Source organism: Corvus moneduloides, chromosome 3 (assembly GCF_009650955.1).
Source record: "Corvus moneduloides isolate bCorMon1 chromosome 3, bCorMon1.pri, whole genome shotgun sequence".
Classification (NCBI taxonomy): Eukaryota; Metazoa; Chordata; class Aves; order Passeriformes; family Corvidae; genus Corvus; species Corvus moneduloides.
In genome coordinates, this window is record NC_045478.1 from 64,271,323 (window position 1) to 64,294,550 (window position 23,228).

At 39.5% G+C, this 23,228-nt stretch overlaps 1 protein-coding gene across 3 annotated transcripts in view; it reads left to right on the forward strand.

The window, feature by feature from the left end:
- The window catches only part of SYNJ2 (synaptojanin 2), a 68,425-nt gene that overhangs the window by 2,350 nt on the left and 42,847 nt on the right, over positions 1 to 23,228 (forward strand). For 2 of the 3 annotated variants that reach the window (XM_032101941.1, XM_032101943.1), the window contains exons 2-4: positions 8,565 to 8,651; positions 18,300 to 18,570; positions 20,999 to 21,224. In XM_032101941.1, the coding sequence (XP_031957832.1) occupies positions 8,565 to 8,651; positions 18,300 to 18,570; positions 20,999 to 21,224 (584 nt within the window). Of the gene's footprint in view, positions 1 to 8,564; positions 8,652 to 18,299; positions 18,571 to 20,998; positions 21,225 to 23,228 lie in introns of those variants that run through there. The other variant, XM_032101944.1, reaches the window with a different exon arrangement.

Genomic DNA, 23,228 nt, shown 5'->3' on the forward strand with positions numbered 1-23,228 from the left:
AAGTCCTATGAGGAGCAGGTGAGGGAGCTGGGGGTGTTCAGCCTGGAGGAAAGGAGGCTCAGGGGAGACCTTATCACTCTCTACAACTACCTGAGATGAGGTTGTAGCTGGGTGGGGGTTGACCTCTTCCCCCCGTAACAAGCAACAGAACAAGAGGAAATGGCCTCAACTTGCACCAGGGGAAGTTTAGATTGGATATTAGGAGAATTTTCTTCATGGAAAGGGTGATCAGGTATAATGGAACTGGCTGCCCAGGGAGGTGGTGGAACCACTATGTCTGGAAGTGATCCAAAACTATGTGGATGTGGAAGTTGGGAAACATGGTTTAAATGATGAACACAGTGGTACTAGTTTAATGGTTGGACTCAATGATCTTAGACATCTTTTCTAATCTTAATGATTCTATGATTTTGTGATTCTATCATTCTAGAATTTATACAGTCTCTCTTAAAATGTGTTAGGAGAATTCTGAAGTAGTGATTTGTATGGTGTAAAAAGCCTGTTTGCCATGCCTTTTGGAAGTCCAGTGTCATGTCTTGAGACAATTGTAATCACTCATCCGTTGGCATTCAGCCCGCTCCATGGTAATAACTTTGTCATTTTATTTCATTTGATTTCTCTATTCCTTCCTGGGTCGGTTCCTGTATTATAGGAAAAGCTAGTTTGTCCAGTGGAGCCTGTTTAGATAATTTCTTCTGTTTATGCAGCAGAGGACCAGAAAAGGAGGGAAAACCAGTAATAGGTATTGTGATGGTGAATTTAGAAGAATTGTGAAGAGGAAGCTTCACAGCAGGGTGGTAACAGAAACAACAATAATTCTGCTTTGTTTGACTTGCCTTTAGGTTGTTACTAACCATAGAACACGACTGTGGGAGGTTAACATAAACTTTGTATATGTGTGGTTTCAGACATACTAGTCCTAGGATTGTGTTAGTTTTGGCTTCTCTGTCTATTTTCTGTTTCTAAAATAAAGTTCTTTAAAAATTGCATACCTGTGATGAGGAAGAATTATGCAACTGTGCCTTATACAAACCTCTACACTAAATAAAAGCAGATTGGTATACCTGGAGCACTTAAGCTGTACAACATTTTATGTAGTTTTGCAATTGCACCCTCATGTAAACAGAACTGTAGAGAGGATTAATCATAGATGGACAGTGAAGGCCCAAGAACAAATTTTAGTCATTGTTCATTATTAGTTTTTCCATAATTACCAAGTATCTCTGCCCTTGAACAGGCATGACGTCTGCACTTCCAGAGAGTTTAATTGCTTCTATAATAATTTTGTACTAGAAGAAACTTAAACGTTGAATTTAACCTAGTTCAAGTGGCAGAAGGAAGTGGGCATTGTCCTGGAAGAAGTGGTGTTACAAAAAAAGAAATCTGAAAAACCACACACTTGGGCAGACACAGTGTCAATACAGGCTGTAAACCTCTGTCAAACTCCTCATTAAAATAAACACTTTCAAACACTTGTGAGCTAACAATTTGATGCTGTCTTGTGAATGGATGACTTTATACTTTTTCCTCTCTCGATATGCTATAAAGGTAATGATGACAATTTTAGTTGCAAATTGGTTATGTTTCAAATTTCTGTACTCCATACAGAGATTTAATACCTGGAAAATATTTGCATCCTGGATACCAGTAGTGGAAAAATACTGTAAAGATCTCAAATTGTCTGAGATGTCAGCAATTTATAAAATGAGAACACTTGTTCTGCAATGGAAACCTAAACTAAGAAACTTTAGGAAAAATCAAGAAATCAGAAATCACTGGAAACTAGGAAACCTAGTTGCATATCCCTAAACCCCTTGACTTAATCTGTGTAGTGATGCGTTATCAACAGAACAGTTTTCTGCTCTACTGTAAGTCAAATAGTATTTTTGAGGATGGGAGTTTGTCTTCCTCCTCTCATGATGTCACTGTAGGGTGGGGGGTAAAATCCAGTGTTTTGAACTGAGTGACACATTTTTCTGGAGGTTTTGTTTTTTTTCCCTTTTTGGCCACTGGCAATCCTAGAGCTCTAGTTATCTCCAGAAGGGTGGGTGACAGCCTGTAACAATTCTTCCAGGAATTCTCTGAATTAGAACATCAATGTATTCTGTGGAAGAAACCCATAGTCATGAAGGATGAAGAAAAGTTGTCATTGATTTAGAAGTTTTTGCTTACTACAACAGGGAGTATAGATACAGATGCTGTTCCTCCTTGAAACACATTACAGTTTCAGTGGTTTACAGATGAAGTGAACTGCACACGGTAGTTCTGGACTGCTGTCAAGGCAGTTGCTAAACTAAACTAAGGCTATAGTGGTGAAAATATGGTGATTTAACTTTATTATGGCGGGTAATTTCAGTGAAAAGCTGTCAACAGGAGTGCTCTGCTATTGAAATTCAGCATAATAATGTGTTTTCTCAAGGGCAGAGCCAAAGGGTGCAGAGATTTGTTTTTTCCCCGCAAGCTCTTTGATTCTGCAGCTGCTTTTATAAAGGATGTTACATCGCCTGTTACGGTAAATCCTAAATGACCATGGTGTCTGGAAAGTACAGAAGTTCAAAGCTGATACAGTGTGTGTTTTTGCAAATATGTCTGAGGTTTTTCCAGACTTTTACTCACAGATCTGGGAAGTTAGCCTTTACTAGAGACAAACTTACACAGAGTTGAGGTGTGTGTACACTCTGTGGAGGAGTTCTGTGCCTCCTCTGCCACTTAGTTGCAGGTGTGTGTGTGGTTGTCTGATGCAGCTGAGTGAAATCCAGGGTAAAGTCTTGCAAAACCAGGAAGTAGCAATTATTTACCTGTGCATCCTTTTTTTTCTTTTGTACAGAAAGCAGTTTCTGTGCTGTATGTACATTCACTGTTTACAATGAGCTCTGGTTTTGTAATTATGTGAACAACTATGCCACTGAGTGGGGTATGGGAATCAAACACCAATACTTGTATAAGCACACTGTGCATGTATTTCTAAGCACTACACTCTATCCAAGACGGTGAGCCCTCCACCATGGCTCATTTCTACTCTTATGCCAGAATATTCATGTAGCTAGCACAAACTCTTATGAAGTTTTCTGTAGTTTAGTGGTGTTCCAACTTTTTCCCTACTTGTGGAAGCAGTCTGCAGAGCAGAAGTCCTGTCTTCCTTGCTTATGCTGGCAGTGGGCACTTGCAAGCTAGGGTTTCTCAGGCTGAACTTCACTGCTTTAGATTGTAGGAAAAAGTGTGTGTTGCGATTCTTTCGCTATTGTCAAAATGCAAACTGGGTACAGAGAAGAGGGAAGATGTATTAGTGTAAATGTAGAGTGTTGATTACAAGACTTGTTTTCTATGCTAGGAAACAAGTAGTAGTTGTGAGGGATAAATTCTTTGTGGTGGTTATGTCTATAGTGACTGCTGCATGTTTCTATGTAAATATGAGTCATACACGGCAGAAACCACATAAAGATAATGGCCAAGCTTCAGAGAAATCACTAAGGGACTTCTCTTTTATTTTCTTGACTGTCTGCAGCAGCATGGAGCTGGCCAGTAGAAACCCAGTGGTTTCATTAATCCATTATTCTTTGATTGTGACTGAATATGTTCATATGTGCACATGCAGGTATGAAAACATAATCTCTCATTAGAAGCAGATTGTTCTCAATCTCATATAGAAAACCAGGGAATTGATCTTTCCAAAATGCCAATTTTCTGTTTTGTTTGTTGTGTTTTCAACCAGAAACATCTCTTACTAGAAAATTGGTAAATACATTGCTTAATGTTTTAAATATTTGGACTCTCTTAACTATAATTCTGAGCACAGACTTCCTCCAAGCTCTGTACTGCTTGGCCTATATGGTGTTTCTGAATGCAGTCTGACTTTCACAATGCCTGTGTAGCTGGGATTGAATGTGAACAGGAAGATTTTAGTGGTGAAATATATCGAAACCAAAACAAAGTACTTTAAATGTGTCTGCAGATGACTGAAAACACAATTTGGAGGCAAGTTAATTGTCTAAACTCCTATAATACATGACATTGGACTTATTTCTAGGTAAGATGCTTGTGGTAGTGCATATATGGGAGTTTTGGTATGAAATTTGTTTGATTACAGATTTCCCCTTTTTCTGGGAAAAGTTCACACCTCTTTCCCCCAAATGCTAAATGACACAAATAAAGTCATCCCATGACACCAAACCAATGTTTCTTAAAATACTTAGAAATGTGCTTGAGATGACATTCGTATAGCAGTCCCTACAGCCAAGCAGGTGACTATTTCCAGAATCAGGCTGAAAAATCACAAGGGAGAAACAAAATCCATAACCTAGTCTCAGGTTCTTTCTTTTTTTCAAGAACTTTTCCTTCATTTTTATCTTTAAGTTGTAGGTATTAGTATGTCTGTCCTTAATGTTGGACTTGGAATTATGATACCTTTCTCTACCCTCTTACTCCAGTCACTAACCTTTCTGTGCTCCATGTGCTTGGGAGTTGTGCTGATTCTTGCTGAAGTCTGGGGGTTCAGTCCTAAGGAGAGGTTGAATAAAGGAAACTGCCTATGTCTGGCCAGTTCCTGCTAGCTGGTAAATTGAATTAGCAGGTTTTACAAGCAGGAAGTCACACTTGGTTAAGGCATACAGCATAATGTAGTTGTATGTCTTTTCATGGTGGGAGGTTTTTTGGCTCTGAAGTATTTTATGCATGGAAAAGGTCACTTTTAATTGATTTTATTGTAGGTTAGTTTCATTGAATTATTGCATACCTGTTGTTTTGCAAGGGTTGAAGTGTTGAGGTAATGTGCCAACCTTATGTTTACATCAGGAGCTTATTAATAATTAAGGAAAGTGCTTGAGGAATGCAGATCGTGTGCGGATCTAAAGCTGTTATGAACACAGCACAGTTATGGTGATTATTGCAGGAGAGCTGATACTCATTACATGCTTAGTGGAAGGAAAGATTACTAAAGAATTATTAATGAGAAGCTTTAGTGGAGTTTGGTGATTATTATGTGTGCCTTAGTTATTATTAAGTAGTAAAGAAATGCACTATGTAATTTCAAACTAAACTTGTTCTCTAAGTAGAAAACTTTTTTGTTTCTTCAACTTGTGTAGCAGTATTGTGTATTAACTCTGTATGTATATATGTAGGTATCTCAAGTTGGCTGGCTTAAAAGAGGAAGGATTTTACATGTGAGCAGAATATAGCTAAACATGTAGCTCTCATCTTAGGTTTTCAACCAGACCACTCTCACTGTCTCTGCATTTCAGAGATTTTATGAAAGCTGTTGCAGAATAAACCCCCTGATTTTGGGAGACTTAAAAGAGAAGCACAGAAATAGTTTTCATGTTACTACAGAATCACAGAATCCTTAGGATTGGAAGACACCTCTGGAGATCCTCCAGTCCACACCCCCTGCCAAAGGCAAGGTCACCTAGAGCAGGTGACACAGGAGCTCGTCACGTGTATTTTGAACTTCTCCAGAGAGGGAGACCCCATGACCTCCCCGGGCAGCCTCTTCCAGTGTTCTGCCACCTTCAGTGTAAAGAAGTTCTTCCTCATGTTGAAGTGAAACTTCTTGTGTTTTAGTCTATGGCCATTGCTCCTCATCCTGCCACTGGCCATCACTGAGAAGACTCTGGCCCCATCCGTTCAGCAGCTGCCTTTGAGATATTTATATGCATTAATGAGATGTACCGCCAAATATTGGTAAAACTGTATTTTCTGTATTGTTGGAACTTGTCAGATAGTCAGATATTGATATATATTTTCCCTGTTCATCACAGTCCTTTAGAGTTTCACAGAAATTTTTCCCTTTAACGCTCTTCATGCAACAAAGTAGCATGTAAGTTTTGTTCTCTGTGTAGCCACACTCTTTTTGATTCTGACTCCTGTGTCGTAGCACTCTGATTGCTCTAGGAGATGTTTCAGGTTTTGATGACAGTTATATGAGATTTTAATAAGATTTTGAGATTTATAAATGTTTCATTTTAATCATAAGATATGAACCTGCCTCGAGCACTCTGGAGTAATGTCCTTTGTGCAACACCAAGGAGTGTAACAGGACAGGAGACTGAATTCCATCGGTATCTCTAACAAAGGGAATTTACACACACCACCCCCCAAATGTGGTCCATAGGCACTAAAACATTCTGGCCTCTCTGTTTACATGACCCACAGACATATCTGTGCCTGTTTGGCATTTTCCTTTCTTGCTCCTTCCTGCTCCTTCCTTCCAGGCGGCTCTGCTGGTGCTGCTGCCCCGACTGATGCTGCTGTGCAGGCATAGGTTCTGACAAGTGGCCTGCCCAGAACGGCGACATTTCTGTCCCAGTACTAGCAAAACACAGCTATTTGGCTGTGTGTTTGGAGAAGTCCTGTGCCAGGAGCTGACATGTGTGTGATGCCACTGGCTTGACCTGGGAAACCCCAGTGGGTTCCATACATGCCAGTGTCAGGTACTTCTTGCCAATAGTGGAATGAGCTGTGTGTTGCTTAATTCCACACTGAAATAAATTCCGTTCTTTTGGATTGTGCTCTTACCAGACACTTCTAACAGCCAGCTTTCCAACTTGTAATTCTATTTTGAAGAGTATCGCCATGCTTTCGAAGTGACTTTTGAAATGCTTTCAGGTTGTGCCTGGCCTGCAACTTTATGAGCTCCCACATGAGTCTCAGATCTGAACCTCTCGGTGTTTTTCCCATTTTAGATTTCTTCCTAAGCTGGAATATTTGGAGTAAGAATTTTGGTTTTGGTTTTCCCTTTTTATTTTAAAGTAGCACAAGTATTTTAATGTAGACAGGCTCTTAAAGCAGGGAAGAGATTTAAGAAAAACCTGTCAGTATGTTGTTGCTGCTCTTTTCTACTTAGTAGAGATGTGTATCTGTGTCCTTGAACAACTGTTTTGAAAAGTTCACTCAGTTTTTTTTCCTCTCCCCCCTCTCAGGCTCAGTTTAAAGGCACAGAAAGGCACAAAATTAATTTATGGGCATAGAGCAGCAATAGGGGATACACATCATAAAGTCACACCGAGACACCATGGTAATGAAACATCACCTTTTTTAACCTGTTTTTTTAATACCTAAGAGAGTCTTGACAGGGAGGGTTTTTTTCAAAGACTGAAACATTGTTATAGTCTATCTAAACTGGTTCTGTGAAATTGTTTTTATAAGTGCCTGTGAACTGAGCTTGCAGAGTCTCAGCTCTTAAAATGTGCCATTACCGAGTATTTAAGTTATTGTGCAGAGATTTATGTTACCCAATAAAAATCACTTTATCCTCTATCTGCTGATTATGCTTTGCTTCACTGGTGTGTGTGGTATCAACATTCTGCTAGTTTCTCCTGATTTATTCGGTGTTCTAAGAAAGTAGAGTACGTAAGTTGTGAAAGTATGGTAGTAAAAACAAAATTAAGAAAAAATTAACAAGTCTTCTTTATTTGTCAAAAGTGCAAAAATTGAGACAAACATGTTTTAATTGCTCTTGGGGGTTGTCTCTGTTAAGGAATTTTGCAAGAGGAATTGTCCTTCATTTCACTTCAAAGTGTCAGCAATATATGGGATATTTATTTGTTTTCTATGCTTCTCACTGAGCTCCTTGCCTCTTGAGATTTATAAAGAGAAGTCTCTTTCTTTTCTCTTCTATCATCCACTGCAAGCAGTTCAGTTTGTCCTTTTTAAGCCCAGAGGTTTCAGGGGTTTTTAAACTGCCGAAGTTAATTAGGAGCATAAGATTGCATATTATTAGCAAATCTCTGAAAGTACAATGTTGCTGTTTGTCTGTAGTTCAAGAAGTAAAAGGACATTTGAAGGTTACAGTCTACTTTCCTCATTTGGGAGATTAACTTTACTCCTCATTGGGAAATATATACAAAATGCAGACTTAGTCATTCAGAAAGTATGCTGATTTTATGTTAAAGCATCCAGTGACAAGTTTGATCTGTGGTCTGGCTTAGTATCTAAATGTTCAGTATGTGCCTCTTGCAGTTACTTGTTGGAGAAATGCACAAATGTAACCACGAGCATCTGACCCTTTATTTAATTAACTAATTCTTACATCACTAAAATATGTTTAATTCCTCTTGAAATCAACATCTGGTCTTGTGTCTACATCAAATCATGCTATCCTGCATAAAAAAAATCCAGTTCTGTCTGAAATTAGACTGAGAGTCTGGAAGTATAAACTCTCTTTGTACATCAAGAAAAAATATTGTATTTTAGCTTATGGCAAGACTGATTGTTATTTTTGTTCTTATTTTAGAACAGTGTAAATTTTACATGTGATTATATATTTCTTTATTTATTCTGGATCTGATGTGGCATCTGTACCATAGAATAAAATTGTAACTGACAATCATGTTGTTTGAAAATGTAGTGAGTGTTCTTCTTTCTTCTAGGGTGGTGTGTAGAGCTGCTATGCATTTCTGTCCCATCATGTTTTAATCTCTGGTTTTACAGCATTTTAACCCTACTTTTGTACTGTAGTCTTGTTAACTGTGAAATGTCAACTGTGGAAAGCATTGGCGTAGGCAATAGCAATCTGAAAATTTTATAAAGACTGGATAACTAAGTTTCCTGCCTTTCTCTTTGTTTCTTAGCTCCAGAAGAAAAGGATGCAATTAAAGAACAGTATGAAAAACTCATGGATGCTTATGGCTGCTTAGGAGAGCTTCAGCTTAAATGTGGTAAGTGACCATCTGTATGACTGAGATTATAAAATGCCTTGACAATGCTAAATGGTAGTAAGTGGCTAAAGTTGTCTAATTCCTTAAATTGTGAAAACTGGTTGCACCTTGTCATGGGTAGTCTGGAAAAGATCAGTTTCTTTTTCTATTTTGTGCCAAAAGCATATCACTGAATGATGGATGGATTTTTCTTCATTTGTTATGTCTAACATTCTTAACTGCCTGAAGATAATTGCCATTCTTCTTTCCCTACCTCATTTGTCCAAGGCAAGCTACGATTTCTTAATTCTTCTCTTCTTTAAGGATCATGTTTAGACACTATCATGGTCATCTGAGAGTACAGTACTACAGATTGCCAGTTCTTATTATAATGCCTAATTACCTTTAATCATTCATAGAGATAGGGATTTGCAGAAGAAAGCCTCTGGCTTCAATTAGTATAGTTAGGAATGTTTATTGTCATTGATGTAAATTTTTGGACAGTTTGGGAATCTTGATTTAGCAAAGGACTTGTTATTACACTGCCTGCAGGAATGTTAATGGAAAGAACATGTTTTAAGAAGAGAACTGCAGTGATTGATTTGCAGATTATAGGACCTTACACAATACTTAAAAATCACTGATGATTTAGATGCATAAATAAAAAAGCACTGTATGTATTGTTCCCAAGTTGTTACAGTGAGCCCTAATTTTCACTTGGAGAAATGATAAGACTTTTCCGTATTGCTTGGTGCTTGGTCAAGGAGTCTACCACAGGTAGTGGTGGTGTGAGCATTGGTGTATTTAGGCCAGTAGATATAATTGTGTCTTTTTATACCCCACTTACCATTTTGCAGCCTGAGAAATATGACTTGATATTGACCTGAAGAGGCAACTGCAATCTGGAGGATTTTTGTGTCATAATTTAAAACTGTAGACCCATCTAGTCTTTTAAAATGAATGTGGACTTTTTGTTTGTTTTGTTTCTTGTGGAGTTAATTAGACATTTCTCTGGAGATTTATATCAATTTGCTAATGTAATTTAAAACGGAGGACTCGTGATTAGTTTTTCTTGGCACTTGGATCTGTTTTTCTTCATAGAAGTTAATGAATCCTGTTGTAGTAATAAAGGAATGTAGCTACTGAGTTCAAGCTCTTCAAGCTACAGATAAGGGTAGTTTTTGTATGTGATGGGAACCAAATATATCCAATTTTTGTCTTTATATGAAAAGGTGAATGATTTCAAATGGGCTGTGAAATATTCTCAGTCTTACTTTTTCTCATGTCCTTATTTCTTCTTGAACAACATATGCTTAACTTCAGTGCTCTGAAAGTGTGAGGTTTTTCCTTTCTGAGCTTTCTCACTGCACCTCTGCCTTGTTGTAGCATTAGATTACAAGTTCTGATACAGGACTTACTTTGGGAGGGATTGTTAAAATTCAGTGAAAAGTCAGAGGGTCATGCTATAATGGTAAGTGAAGGTAAGCAAACATTTTCTGCTTCTGAACATTTTTTAAAAAGCAAAGATGCATGTCTGCTATCTCACTATTCAAGAGGTAGCCCAGGTTTTTGTCACAGTCTGTTTTTGATCTTCCATCTTACATGTGAGTTCTATCCCTTTAGCTGTTGCCTAAATAAAAGATTAACACTACAAAGGAATTGTACTGGGTTTGTGTAGCAAGATTTTGGTAGCAGGAGGGTCTACAGGTGTGGCTTCTCTGAAAAGCTGCTGGAAGCTTTCCCTGTGTTCAGTGGAGCCAATGGCAGCTGGCTCCAAGATGGACATGCTGCTGGCCAAGGGTGGGCCCATCAGCAGTAGTGGTAGTGCCTCGAGGATAACAGATTTAAGAAGGGGGGAAAATACTGCCCAACTGAAGCTGGAGAAGAGCAGAGCTAAAATATGTGAGAGAAACAGCTCTGCAGACACCAAGGTCAGTGGAAAAGGAGGGGCAGGATGTGCTCCAGGTGCCTGAGCTGGGATTCATCTGCAGCCTGCGGTGCAGACCATGGTGAGGCAGCCGTGCCCCTCCAGCCCATGGAGGTCCAGGGTGGAGCAGAGATCCACCTGCAGCCTGTGGAGGACCCCACACTGGAGCAGGTGGATGCCTGAAGGTGGCTGTGACCTTTGGGGAAGCACACAGCGGACTAGACTCCTGGTGGGACCTGTGGACCCATGGAGAGAGGAGCCCACACTGGAGCAGGTTTGCTGGCCAGATTTGTGACCCTGCAGGGGACCCACCATGGAGCACTTTGTTCCAGAAGGCCTGCAGCCTGTGTGAAGGACCCACGCTGGAGCAGTTCATGAAGAACTGTGACCCATGGGAAGGAGTCATGCTGGAAAAGTTTGTGGAGGACTGTCTCCCATGGGAGGGTCTCCATGCTGGAGCAGGGGAAGAGTGTGAGGAGTCCTCCCCATGAGGAGGAAGGAGCAGCGCAGACAGTGTGTGATGAACTGATCACAGCCCCCATTTCCCATCCCCCTGCACCACTGGGGGAGAGCAAATTGGGAATAAGGTTAAGCTTGGGAAAAAGTGAGGGGTGGAGGAAGGTGTTTTCAAGACTTGGTTTATTTCTCATTGTCCTTCTCTGTTTTGATTAGTAATAAATTAAACTAATTTCCACAAGTTGAGTCTGTTTTGCCCATAACTGCTAAGTGATCTCTCCTTGCTCTTATCTCAATCCACAAGCCTTTCATTATATGTTTTCTTCCCTGCTCAGCTGAGGAGGGGACTGACAGAGCAGCTTTGGTGGACACCTGGCATCCCACCAAGGAGAGTCAAACTACCACAGGAATGCAATGTAACTTTTTCCCTTTTTGTAGAATGTATTTTAGCAGCTGCAAACAAAGGCATAATTGGCCAGCTCTTCACGGAGGGTTGGTGATCACATAGACTTTATTCAGGAGTATCGGCGTTTTTTCTTACTACTGGAAACGTGCAGACCATAAGTATTAAATTAACTGAGAATATTTGTGAAAATACATTCCACTGGGATATTAAGAGTATATCTGTAGAGCAGAAGGGGAGACTTTTTGCCAAGACATGAAAGACGTCTTTGAACATTTTAATTAATCTGTAAATATCACTACTTAGAAATCCAAATAAATCACGTTGTATGCCTGCCAAAGTAGATCATGCTTTTCACAAGAAAGTAGATGAAATATGTGAAACTGACTCACAAAGTTAATGTTTCCCACCCGTAGTAACATTCACTTCTATGTACTTATGTCTGTTAACATGACTCACTAAATTCTTCTTCTTTCTTTTGTGAGATGGATGGCAGCAGAATGAATTGTACAGTGTCTCTGAGCTGTAACTCAGCCAAGATTTTGCTGCCAATGAAGATCTAGCAGTGACAAATACATCTTAAGCAAAGTGTTAAAAGAGCTGGCTTTACAGTGTTTTGTTCAGACACTGTGATGTCAGGAAGAGATGCATACATAGGGTGGTATTTTAACACCATCACCACATAGGTTGTTTGGGTTAATACAGCTGCTGTATTTGGGGAGGCATTCTGAATTCGTTTGATTGTGTATGTACTCTCACTCTTGTACACATACAATGCGTAGTTGAAAGGAAGAAATTTCAAATGCTAAAAAGACAACTAAGTACCTGTCTTCTATTATTTTTGCACTTTTCCTAAAAATGTGATTGTATTTAGAAGAAGGAGAAAGAGGAGTGTCTTTGAGACTAAAATGGTAGTTTGGAAAATCTTGGCTCTTTTCATAATTCTGCTGTAGATTTCCTCAGGAATTGTCAGCTAGGTGGTTAGAAGGTACTGCTCTGCTGTGTTCTGCTGCTATTTTTGAAGACAGACGAGAGGCAAAAAATTTTTTAGTGGACTATAAAATGGAGTAGAGTATATGTGGAGTGGAGATGGAAAAGGCTGAGGGAACATAAGGCAATGGCATGACTGTCACAGAATGGAGAAAGAGTAAAAATTGGAGAAAATCCATTTAAAAAAGAAAAGGCAGTCTTGAGTGAAATAGTTGCAGTTAAGAAGGACAAAATAAGAATTTAATATTGTCTCCTTTTCACTGTAGCTCAAAATAGGCAGCATTGAAATCATCCCCTGAGCTGCAGGGGAAGCAATTACCTTGAGTCATGTAGACAGGTTAAATACAGAAACTGCAGCTTATTATTGTACAGTGTGACGTACCAGAACTGCATTTCCTGTTCAACTTGGATAAAGGCAGTTGGTTTCACAAGAGCTTTTGAAAAAATGGATGGAAATTATTATTGTCTTGTTTCTGTGCTAAATATTCTTCATCCTCTGCCTCTCTTGTGCAACCTAATAAAAGGGCATTCAGCACATATCGCTGTGAGCAAAACATTTCTTACGTGTCTTCACAAGTGTTTTTTACAGATGGTTGTAGTGCTTGATAGCTGTAATGAAGCAAAATAATGATCTTGGTCACATTTGTACCTATTTATCTGAGATCAAAGTCTGGTCCATAAGCTTTGAAAGAATTTTTTTCTTTAGTACTATATGTTGGTCTTGCTTTTTCATAGATGTGTTGCTGTAGAAAGCATGACCAGTAAGGAACACTTCATTTCTTGCTCTAAAATTATTTCAGAGATTTCTTTAAAACGTTCCAGATTGCATTCCAAGGACAGGAGGGACATTTCTATAGTTGTGACCTTCAAGTGCAGTTCTTACATTCCTAAATGACTTTCATCTATATGTACAGTTTACAAAGGCTAATATGAATCAGGATTGTACATTGAACTACTAGTTTAAGTTAAAGGAAAAAAAAAGTCTCCAAGGTGGGATATGATACATAGTCTACAGCTGATGTGCTTGGTGGTTGGTACAAAGTGAAATAAATATAAGAGCCAAATCTGGAACCTTGATCACTTCACAGGAAAAAAAATTCCATTTTTTTGATTGCTTTTTATTGGCCTTCATGCTGGTCCCATTCATCATGCAGATTGCAGCTGTTGGGTGAACATAACATGTTCTCTGCTACTGTATTGAACATAAAATAGACAGGAAATTGCCGTTAATTTTCCACCCATTGTATTTCCATTAATTAATTTTTTTAAATAAGAACTCCTGGGCTTGTCTTTCCAGAAATGAGTTTGGCCTGTCCCGTACTCCAGATATGCAAGGAAGTCCTGAGAGCAGGGAGCCTCTGTAGACTGGCTGCAGTGGTAGTACTGGCAGGGCCACAGACTTTAGGGAATTGATTTAGTGTTAATTCTCCCTTTGATCTGGAGGATGCACTGCCAGCATTTTAAAACACAACTTTCTGTCTTATTTGAGCTTGCACTTAAGGGGTGACTGCTCATTTCATGACTTTTAATACTTTTCTTTCCATGTTGTTGTTGATGTTCTGAACAGAAGATTTGTAAATACCTTCAATACTGTTTAGCTCCTTTTAGAAGCTGTAACCCCATAATATGCTTCCTGGTGATACTGCCAGGTGGGTTTGACTGGACTAGCAGGTAATTTTTTCTTGTGTTTGGTGTTAGTCTGGTACTTCAAATGCTACTTCCATAAAACAGTTTTACTGGAAACTTAAAAGGAGCAGTATTTTTAATTTAATTATAGAATTGGTAATGGTAGTGAGCTGCAGTTTTGAAAAGTTACGTCTGTAGAGATTTGATTGAATAGTCTGCATTGTTTAAAGGGGAAATACCTTCTGGGTTTAAGGAATATCTGGATGTTTCAGTTTGATCTATTTAATTGAAGTTGTGACATTTTCACAGTTTGTTCACCAAAACCAATTTAAAAACTCTTTTCTTTCTTGTGTGATGGCCTCACAAATCCACTTACCAAAGGAAATCCCATGTTGTGTTCATAGCAAGATTGTTTGTTTGCTTTGGAGGTGGGTGGGTGTAGTAAACCAGGAGTGCCACTTCAGGCATTCTTTTATGTTTCTACCCTTAAATTTAAGTGCATTTAGGTTGTGGTTGATACAGCTGCTTTCATGTTGCATGTCTACTTTCAACAGGAAAGATTATGGGTTGTTGACATTTACATAATGGGAAAGAAACCATGTTCGCTTTTTAAAGTTTGAATTTAGAAGTAAATGGACTGATTTTTTTTTTTTTTTCTTTAGTACAGTCATAATCAGCAGACTTTCAGGGACTGGAAAATAAGCAGGAATATTTTTCCTGTGTCTGAAAATGTTATGTTTCTTCCATATTAGGTGCTACTTGGATACATAAAGCTTTTGTTTCATTCCTTGGAATAACATTTGCAATATGAGAAAATGCCGAGTGAAAGCATGAGTGGAAGCAGCACAGTTCTCATTTCCATTACAAACTGGTCAAATGTGTTTATCAATATATATACAAGCATTGACAGCCTGAGTTGAGGGAAAAGGTGGGAGAATTGTTTGAGATTAAATGAACAAATTCCTAGACATAAACTGCTGGTAAAGAAGGGAAGCTCTGTGTGTAGCTGTATAGTGTAGTGGTGAGTAATTTCTTACACCTTAATGGATACATGGCTAAAAGATGAATAGTGGATTAGTGTTTTGGCAGCATTAATTCTGCTGTGTGAGATTCTAAAAGGGTGAAAGGCTGACAGGAGCATTACCTTTGTTCAGAACCCCATGGCTACATCTATGCTGTGAATAAAATTGGGCAGGACACAGGCCTTGAGCACTGTCAATAGGATATTGTGATTAGCTTGTTCCCTATGCCAAGAAGGCATGTGCATCAGGCAAGGATCTTCCTCCTGCAGTGATAGCCCAGAGCTGGTTCCCGGGAACACTGTCCAAATACCACCTGGAATGAAAGTGCCATCAGAGGATGGGGCTTGGAACTTTTTTCCAAGGTACAGAGTCAGAGAGATTTGTGTTAAGATGGGGCTGTGGTGTTGTAGGGTTTCTGCATTCTGTCTGTTTTGTAGCATATCCTGAGTGATTTAAGCAAATAAGAGAGGTTAGAGCTGGTCTGAAGACCACCTCAGCTCACACAGCAGCCTGGGAAGACAAAGTGGCAAAGCAGGCTAGCTTTATCATACCTTAAATCTCTCTTTTCATCCTTTTTCTCCAGTTTTCTGGGCTGTAAGTGTGAGCTTCTTTGCCAGCCTGTCTCTGTTCAAAGGTATAATGCAAAGTGTATGGTGGCTGCTTTGTAATTTGGAGTACTGTAGAGAGACTTATTCTGTGATATATAGAACTGTAGAATGACTTGAGTCAGAGGGGACCTCTCTAGACCATCTACTTCCATCGCCCCTGTCATGGGCAGGGACAGCTTCCTCTAGACCAGGTTGCTTGAAGCCCCTTCCAACCTGGCCTTGAACACTTCCAGAGGTGAGGCATCCACAACTTCTCTGGACAACCTATTTCTCTGTTTCACCACTCCCATTTTAAAATATGTCTTCCTTGTATGCAATCTAAACCTGCACTCTTTCAGTGTAAAGCTGTTGCCCCTTGTCCTATCATTACAAGCCCTTGTGAAAAGTCTCTCTCCATCTTTTGTTATGGGCCCCCCTTTAAATATTGAAAGGTTGTAATAAGGTTTTCCCTGAAGCCTTCTTTTCTCCAGGCTGAACAGCCCTAACTTTTTCTTGTGGAATTACTGCCCAGTGGCAAAAGAGTATTAGAGTTTCAGAAAACCAATCTCCTTGTACTTCAGTGACAATACAATACCTTCCTAGGTGTGAATACTTTTTTTGAGCTTATTAGCTAGTGATATGGGGGAGTAGAGTTGCTGGACCTTTGAATGTGTAAATGAGTATCCCATTTGGGGGTGAGTGGTTGAGTGGAGGAGGTAGCAAAAAGAGTTTATAGTCTCTGGTGAGCAAGTTTCTAGGTAAGGCAAAACTATGGTTTTGGTTGGCTTTTCTGTCATGTTTTATTCCTACTCAACGCCTTCTTAAACTAGAGGATTACTCTATTTAGATCCAGTTATTTTCCACTGGTTACAAGCTCCTCGAAGGACAGAACCACAGGTAACAAGCCCTCTATTATTAAGTTTTTGTTCTCTTTGGCTATTTTAATGCTGACTTTCTCATTTGATCTCTTCTGAACCATTTAGAAAAGTTTAAGGTCACTGAAGGCAATGAAAGTACTTGTACTCTGTCTCAGCGTCGCACCCAGGCAGCTATCCAAGTCCTTCACTACTGGTTTTTGTGACTAACAAAGCTGACTGATATTAAGGCATATTAATAGTGTTTTTATATATTGCTTCCAAATTCTCATGAGTGAAGTTTACTTTGAGCTGATCAGTTTTGTGTGGTTTCAGCTAAGTCACAGAAGCTATTAGCTATCCTGAGAGACAGCTAACTCCTCCTAACCCTTTCTGGAGGCTGCAAGGCAGTATTTGGTCAGTTATGAACTCTTGTGGTGATAACTGATGTGTCTCCTACTCTTAATTCTTTATAATTATGCAAAGTCATGTGCAAAGGAGGAACAAACTATCAGTATTTCTGGCCCTCTGCTATGATGTCGCAAGCACAGAAGACACTTCTTGAAAGCACTCAAGAAGGAGAACACAGCACAGCCTTGTTACAGAAAGAAATGTGATGAACAGAGCTTTTTAGTAAATACCACCTACACTGGCCTTTATACAAAACTGGAGTCAGCAGACCAGAATGAATAAGATCTAATCTCTCACCTTGTCCTGCCATTCCAATCCCACATGCCTATGCAAATATTCTGGCCCTGCTGAAAACCACCCCTAACTCTAGTTTCTATACCCAGCCTGTTATCTGAAAGCAAGGACTCCCCTTCTGGTGTTTCAGAAAAAGAAGAGTTGTTGTGTGAGAGCTGGTGTGCGTTTTCAGGCAGTGGGTCACCCTGGAGGGTTGAAAAACGATCCTACGAAGTGTTCCCTTTAGCTGTCTGAAGCCATACTGTCCCAGATTGTCACCGTGCCCTTAGCTAATTAACTTGCTCTTGGCAGGTCAGTTGTTGGTTCTGCTGTGCTAAATTAATAAATCTTGGCTCATTTCCACCTTTTCTTACTAACTGGAGTGACTAGCATGACGCTGTCTCCATTACAGGCCAATTTAAGTGAATCAGTTTCTTCATAGCAAAACTGGCGTTTCCAGAGAAATTGTTCTACTGTTTCTTAATTGTCATTTCAGAGAGAATGAGCAGAGGTTGAAATGGTTCTGTGTATGACAGATCCGATTACAGTGGTGTTCTCAAGCTCCAAATTTATCTTTTATTTTTGGGGCCCTGAAGTTCAGCTGGTTCATGATTTCACAGTTATGGCAGCTGTAATTGTTTTAGTGATAGCTGAGGTTGTCATCAAATCATGTACACGCTTTTGTGAGAGAAAAAGCAAAATCTCAAGAATTGGTAATACTGAAATTTTATGAATGTCTGAACACACCCAACTTCAGCTGAAGCCAGTAAAGAATCTGAATACTCTATGTTCTTTGGTGATGAAATTGATTTTTTGAGTAGTGTCCCAACAGTAAGCACATTGCTCTTCATAAAGTCAGTGGGGAAAACTCTGGTGCAGCAAAGCATGTCGATGGATAAGTATTGTGGAATATTGTGCAATTGCAGCCACTTAACTGCAGTTAAGTGGAATTCAGAAATGTAAAGAACGTGGCCTGCGTGCCTGTTGTTCCTGTTTGTTCTCCTCTGAAGCAAAGATGCTGGCCTCTGCTGGAGCCCTGTCGGCATTGCATGTGACAGGACTGGTGAGCAGCTGTGTCCGCCTGGAAATAACCCTTCTGTAACTGTCTGTTGCTTTCTAGGTAACACTCGGCTGCACTTTCTGGTCCTGGTGACAGGCTGTACATCGGTGGGAAAAATCCTGGACGCTGAAGTTTACAAAATTACTGCAACAGATTTCTGTCCTCTCCAGGAGGAAACCAAGGAAGATGAGCGCATTACTGCCTTGAAGAAAATACTGAACTCTGGGATGTTCTATTTCTCCTGGCCTAATGCAGGCTCAAACTTTGACCTCACTGTGCGGGCTCAGAAGCAGGGTGATAACAACTATGAATCTGGTAACTCGTTCTTCTGGTTAGTACTTCATGTTATACCCAAGTCTTCTGTTGTCCCCACCTGTATCTCATTGATCAGACATTCTCAGAGGGAAGTGAATGTGTGTATTTCAAGTGCATCTCCTTTCATTTCACTCCTTTTACAGGGCAGGTGGCCTTAATGAGTTCATGGTAACTTGTGTTTAATTAAAACTAATCTGGTAGTGAAATGCAATTATAAAATGACATTTTATGCTTCAAAGAGGGAAAGACAGGATGTATTTTGCTCATACTACAGAAACATGTCTCTAGATGCCATGAATAGTTTCCCTTGCAGTCCTTTTTAATAACTTTCTTTAAAGTTATCTAATAGAAGCCTGCACTTGAACTATTCATAAATCCCATCATTTGCACTGAAGTATCTGTTATTTTTAAAAAGTGTATGTGTTGAAAGTCTGTAGTTTATTGTTTTGGCAAAATGCCCTAGTTTTTATGTTGAAAACATCAATATTAATATGTTTACAGCTCAGTGCAAATGTAAGTTGCACAAAAGAAAACTCCCAGGATACACTGTTCTGTGCTCTTTACTTTCTTGTGCTTATAAAGAAAAGAAAAATTATCTTGTATTGTGGTAAGTATTGGTTGAGGGGAAAGAAGAAAACACAATGCTAGGTTTTGTCTTTTCTGGGTGGGGTCATGGTCAATGTAATTTCAGTTTGTTTGCTTTGCAAGTTTTGGCATAATGCTTGAATTTCTATACCCTTTCCCCCCCGCCCCCCCTTCTTTTTAAACAGAAAGATAGTCACACAGCAGGCGTAGCTGTTCTGGAAATAAATGAGGGTTTGATGTTGGTGGAAAATAACTGGCAGGGTTAATTGTGGATGTGCTGCTAGAATGTGCAGTGAGGCTTGTGGCCCAATGTAGGTGAATATTAAATAAGTAAAAAAGTTCATAATAGGTGATGAATTAACATGAGAGAGCAGTTCAGTTAGGCTAAATAATCTTTCTAGCTAGGATGTGATTTTGACTGGTAAGATCTAGTGGTTTAACTCTGAAGAGAGATACATAATAAATACTTGCTTTCAGCTGTGCTAATGATGCATTCCTCTCCAAAAGGTCACCAAGCATTGTCAAGTTAAGACACATGGCAGAAATGAGTTGTACTCCAATGATGAGACTGCCAAGATGGCAATATCCCTTAATAAAGAAACAACACTTAAAGCAACTCTTTTTCCATGTACTATCTTTTGAAACTTTTCCTCTTGGAAGATAAGTATATTTGAACTTTCCTTCTTTGCTACTTCTGGCTAATCTAGAAGTAAATTTTGAAGAGTTGCCATTCTCCAATGTGTTGTAGAACAGGGATAAATGGTGACAACATCACATTTAGGGCAAAAAGAAAGATCTGGAAAGATTTTCCAAAGAAAATTTGTCTTAAGGTAATTAGTTGATATGGGGAATTTCAGACCAAACAATAGATGCTTGAGGAAAGTAAACAATGAGATAAAGTGTTACACAATGAAAAGTGTAAGATGACCTTAGTTATAGGCAACACAAACTGCCTGTTTAATGAACTGCAGCAACAAAAAAAATTCTACTGGAATTTGCCTGAGTGAGGACTTCCTCTGTGAGTAGAACTAGGAGAAAGAGGTGGAAGAGATAGCAAAACTTCTTTTAGAGCTGCCTTTTCTGTTACATATTTAGATTAAAAATGTAATAATACCTTGCACCTTTTTCAGGTAAATGCTGTACTCTAGAAGAACAATTCTTCAGGGGTTTCACTCTCTTTTACAGATCTACTGTTGAGCAATTCGTGGTCATAAAAGATATTTTCCTGGCCCTCCTTTGTAACTAAAGGCACATTTTGAAACATGAAATAAAGAAAAACATCATAATAGAAGAGACTAGCATCACTGTTAACAGACATGACAGGTTTCTTGAGTTGTTGATCTTGAAGGTTAGAACAGATGTTCCTCTTCATTTTAGTAGTACTTTTTGCAATATCTCCAGTGACTTACAGGTCCAGTTTCTGCTTGGAATTATTTTTTCTGAAAATCCTGGTGGATTTTAAACCAGTTCTTCATCCTGTAGTGAATGCTAAGGTCCAGATAGTACTGTTCCAAAAAAAGTAATTAGCTTGACGGCACTGTAATTTATGAAAAGAGATTACTAAATATAAATTTCTGGAGCTGAAAGAGGTGACATTTGCATCCAAATTTGTAAGACAAGTACAAGATATAAAGACAGCACCTTGGTGGTAGCTGTGCAGTTAAAGTTTCCTCTGTTCGGTTTACTGTAATAGTTCACAAGGGTTTCTCCCTGATATTTCCAGGGTTTGGATAGAGATAAAGTACAGGAGAAAAGGGGTCATAAAACATTAATTGATTAAATTAGTGATTGTTGTCAGGTGGCAACCATGCCTGTCTGTTTGTTTTATTCAGTAATGTGTATGTTGTTGAACCTTTCAGGAACCAGCTGTTGCACATGCCCTTCAAACACTATCAGGTGAACTGCTCTGACTGGCTGCTGAAAGTGGTGTGTGGTGTTGTGGACATTCGCACCGTGTATGCTTCCCACAAGAAGGCAAAAGCCTGCCTCATCTCTCGCATCAGCTGCGAGCGAGCTGGTGTCCGCTTCCATGTCCGAGGGGTCAATGATGACGGACACGTCTCTAACTTCGTTGAGACAGAGCAGGTGAGTGGATATATCCAATGGCTTTGCATAATTTAGTCCACTCGTGTTTAATTGGGGCAGAATTTTCAACGAGAATTAAAGGAGCTCAGGAAGTGGTTTTTTTCAAGAATATTTAGAATATTATTGCCGTGCAGATCTATTCGTTCTTGCCTATTAAGCATTTCTTTGCAATCTGCTCTTTTCTTTGTTTCTGACTTTTTCAGTCACATGGTTTTCACTAACGCTTTTGATTTTTTCCTTGAGTGTGAAAGTCTGGCCGTTTGATACTGTAGTGAAATGCAGACATGGGTTTTTAAACCATTCAGGAACCTGTCTAGAAAAGGTGCTGGGATGTCATCTTTGACTAGTAAAGTTCACTGTCAAATCATCTTTCACTAATAAAGAAAATGCTGAAAAAATGACATCTTCTTAGAGACAGGAAAATTCCAGTTCAACTAATTTTGGAGGAGACTGCTTTTATATTCCCCTTTGGTTTGTGGGGGATTCTCTCCAATGAGAGGTGGTATGACAGTTTTTATACATACATGGTAAAAATCTCATTTCCAGCTGATGCTGAGACAAATTAAGTGTGTGAAATGCATTTAGCAGGCTCCCTTGATTGGCACAGCCAAACAAAACAACAGAGTCACTTGGTTTTATTGCACATGGTTTAGCTTGTGGCCTTGAAAGTCAGTAAAAAGCACTGGACCACGAAGAATCTGAAGTCTTCTGTGCCAGCTGAAGTGAGTGCTTTCTTACTCAAATACAATCCCCTTTTCCCTTTTGAACCGAAGTAGTAATTATTAGCAGTCAGAACCATCATACAGAAATGGATCACTCTAGAAGCAGAATAGATAAACGGCTGGTTGTTTTCAACAAAGAACAGGGCTTTGCTCCTAAAATTTGGTAGTTTTCAGCATCTTCTGGGTGTATCTACAGAGCTGCATATGTGTCACAGATGGTGTGTGTATGTGTCTGTGTATATAGGTCCGTGTACAATGGAAGTAGGTTGCTTGTGTGGTGTTCATAAGGGGAGCATGAAACAGTGAGTGCAGCATAGAGACTCTTCAGCTGTGTCTTTGAAAGCCTGTTCCTGATGGCTGAGGATGGCACCACCTCTCAAAGGTGCCCACAGATCAGCACTAGTATTTCCTTACAGCAATATGTGAATGTAGCAGCTCACACCCAGTTAGCTCCTTCCCATTATCCCACTGCATGAGCCAGGGATGCCTTCAGGCACCTGTTTGTCCAAAATCCAGACATGTTTGGGTACTTTCTAAATTTCCTCTAAGATGTTGTCTTCATAATACAACTTCAACCTTTTCACCTGGTTCTGCCTAAAGACACATATCAAGCTACCTTAGATTTGGCAGTGCTTTGATCCTCAGGAGGATGCCTGAAGGAGTTGCAGACTGGTATTCTGCAGCCTGCTGGTGAGGTTTGATTCCCAAGAGGTGCTCAAAGCATGCACAATGTTACACGTGTGACCTTCTGCCCAGTGGTCAGAGTTCTCACTGGGGATGCGGGTGACTTTTTGCTGATGTCCTTCCTTTTCCTGGTTTGCCTGCATTTTCAGTTAGGCTGACAGCTTTCCGCTTAGTGTTCAGGCTCCCACAAATTTTGCTTGTTGAATGTGAAACTGTTCCCCTGCAGTGCTTGGGTCTCTAATGTCAGCCTCTGAATTCTCTGCCAAAAATCCTCTTGTGTGCTGCTGCTCCAAAGCAAATGCAAGTCAAGTTTTGCAACATCTACACCTTTCTAGAAAGTCTGTCAGTGCATTGGGAGATACAGCTATGTCAGCTTACTGAAAAGTGGAATTTTCCCCAGGAACCTGATAACACAAAAAGTGAGATCTGCCATTTTGAGTGATAAACTTGGTACATTCTCCTGTTTTAGTTGAGTGTCTTCTTATGAATATTAGTGCAAAGCACTAATCCTGTTACTCAGGATTTGAAGAATGTTATCTTGCTGAAATGCTGGGGAAAGAAAATGTTAGAAGGGATTGTCAGGTTTTTTTCAGCGAGT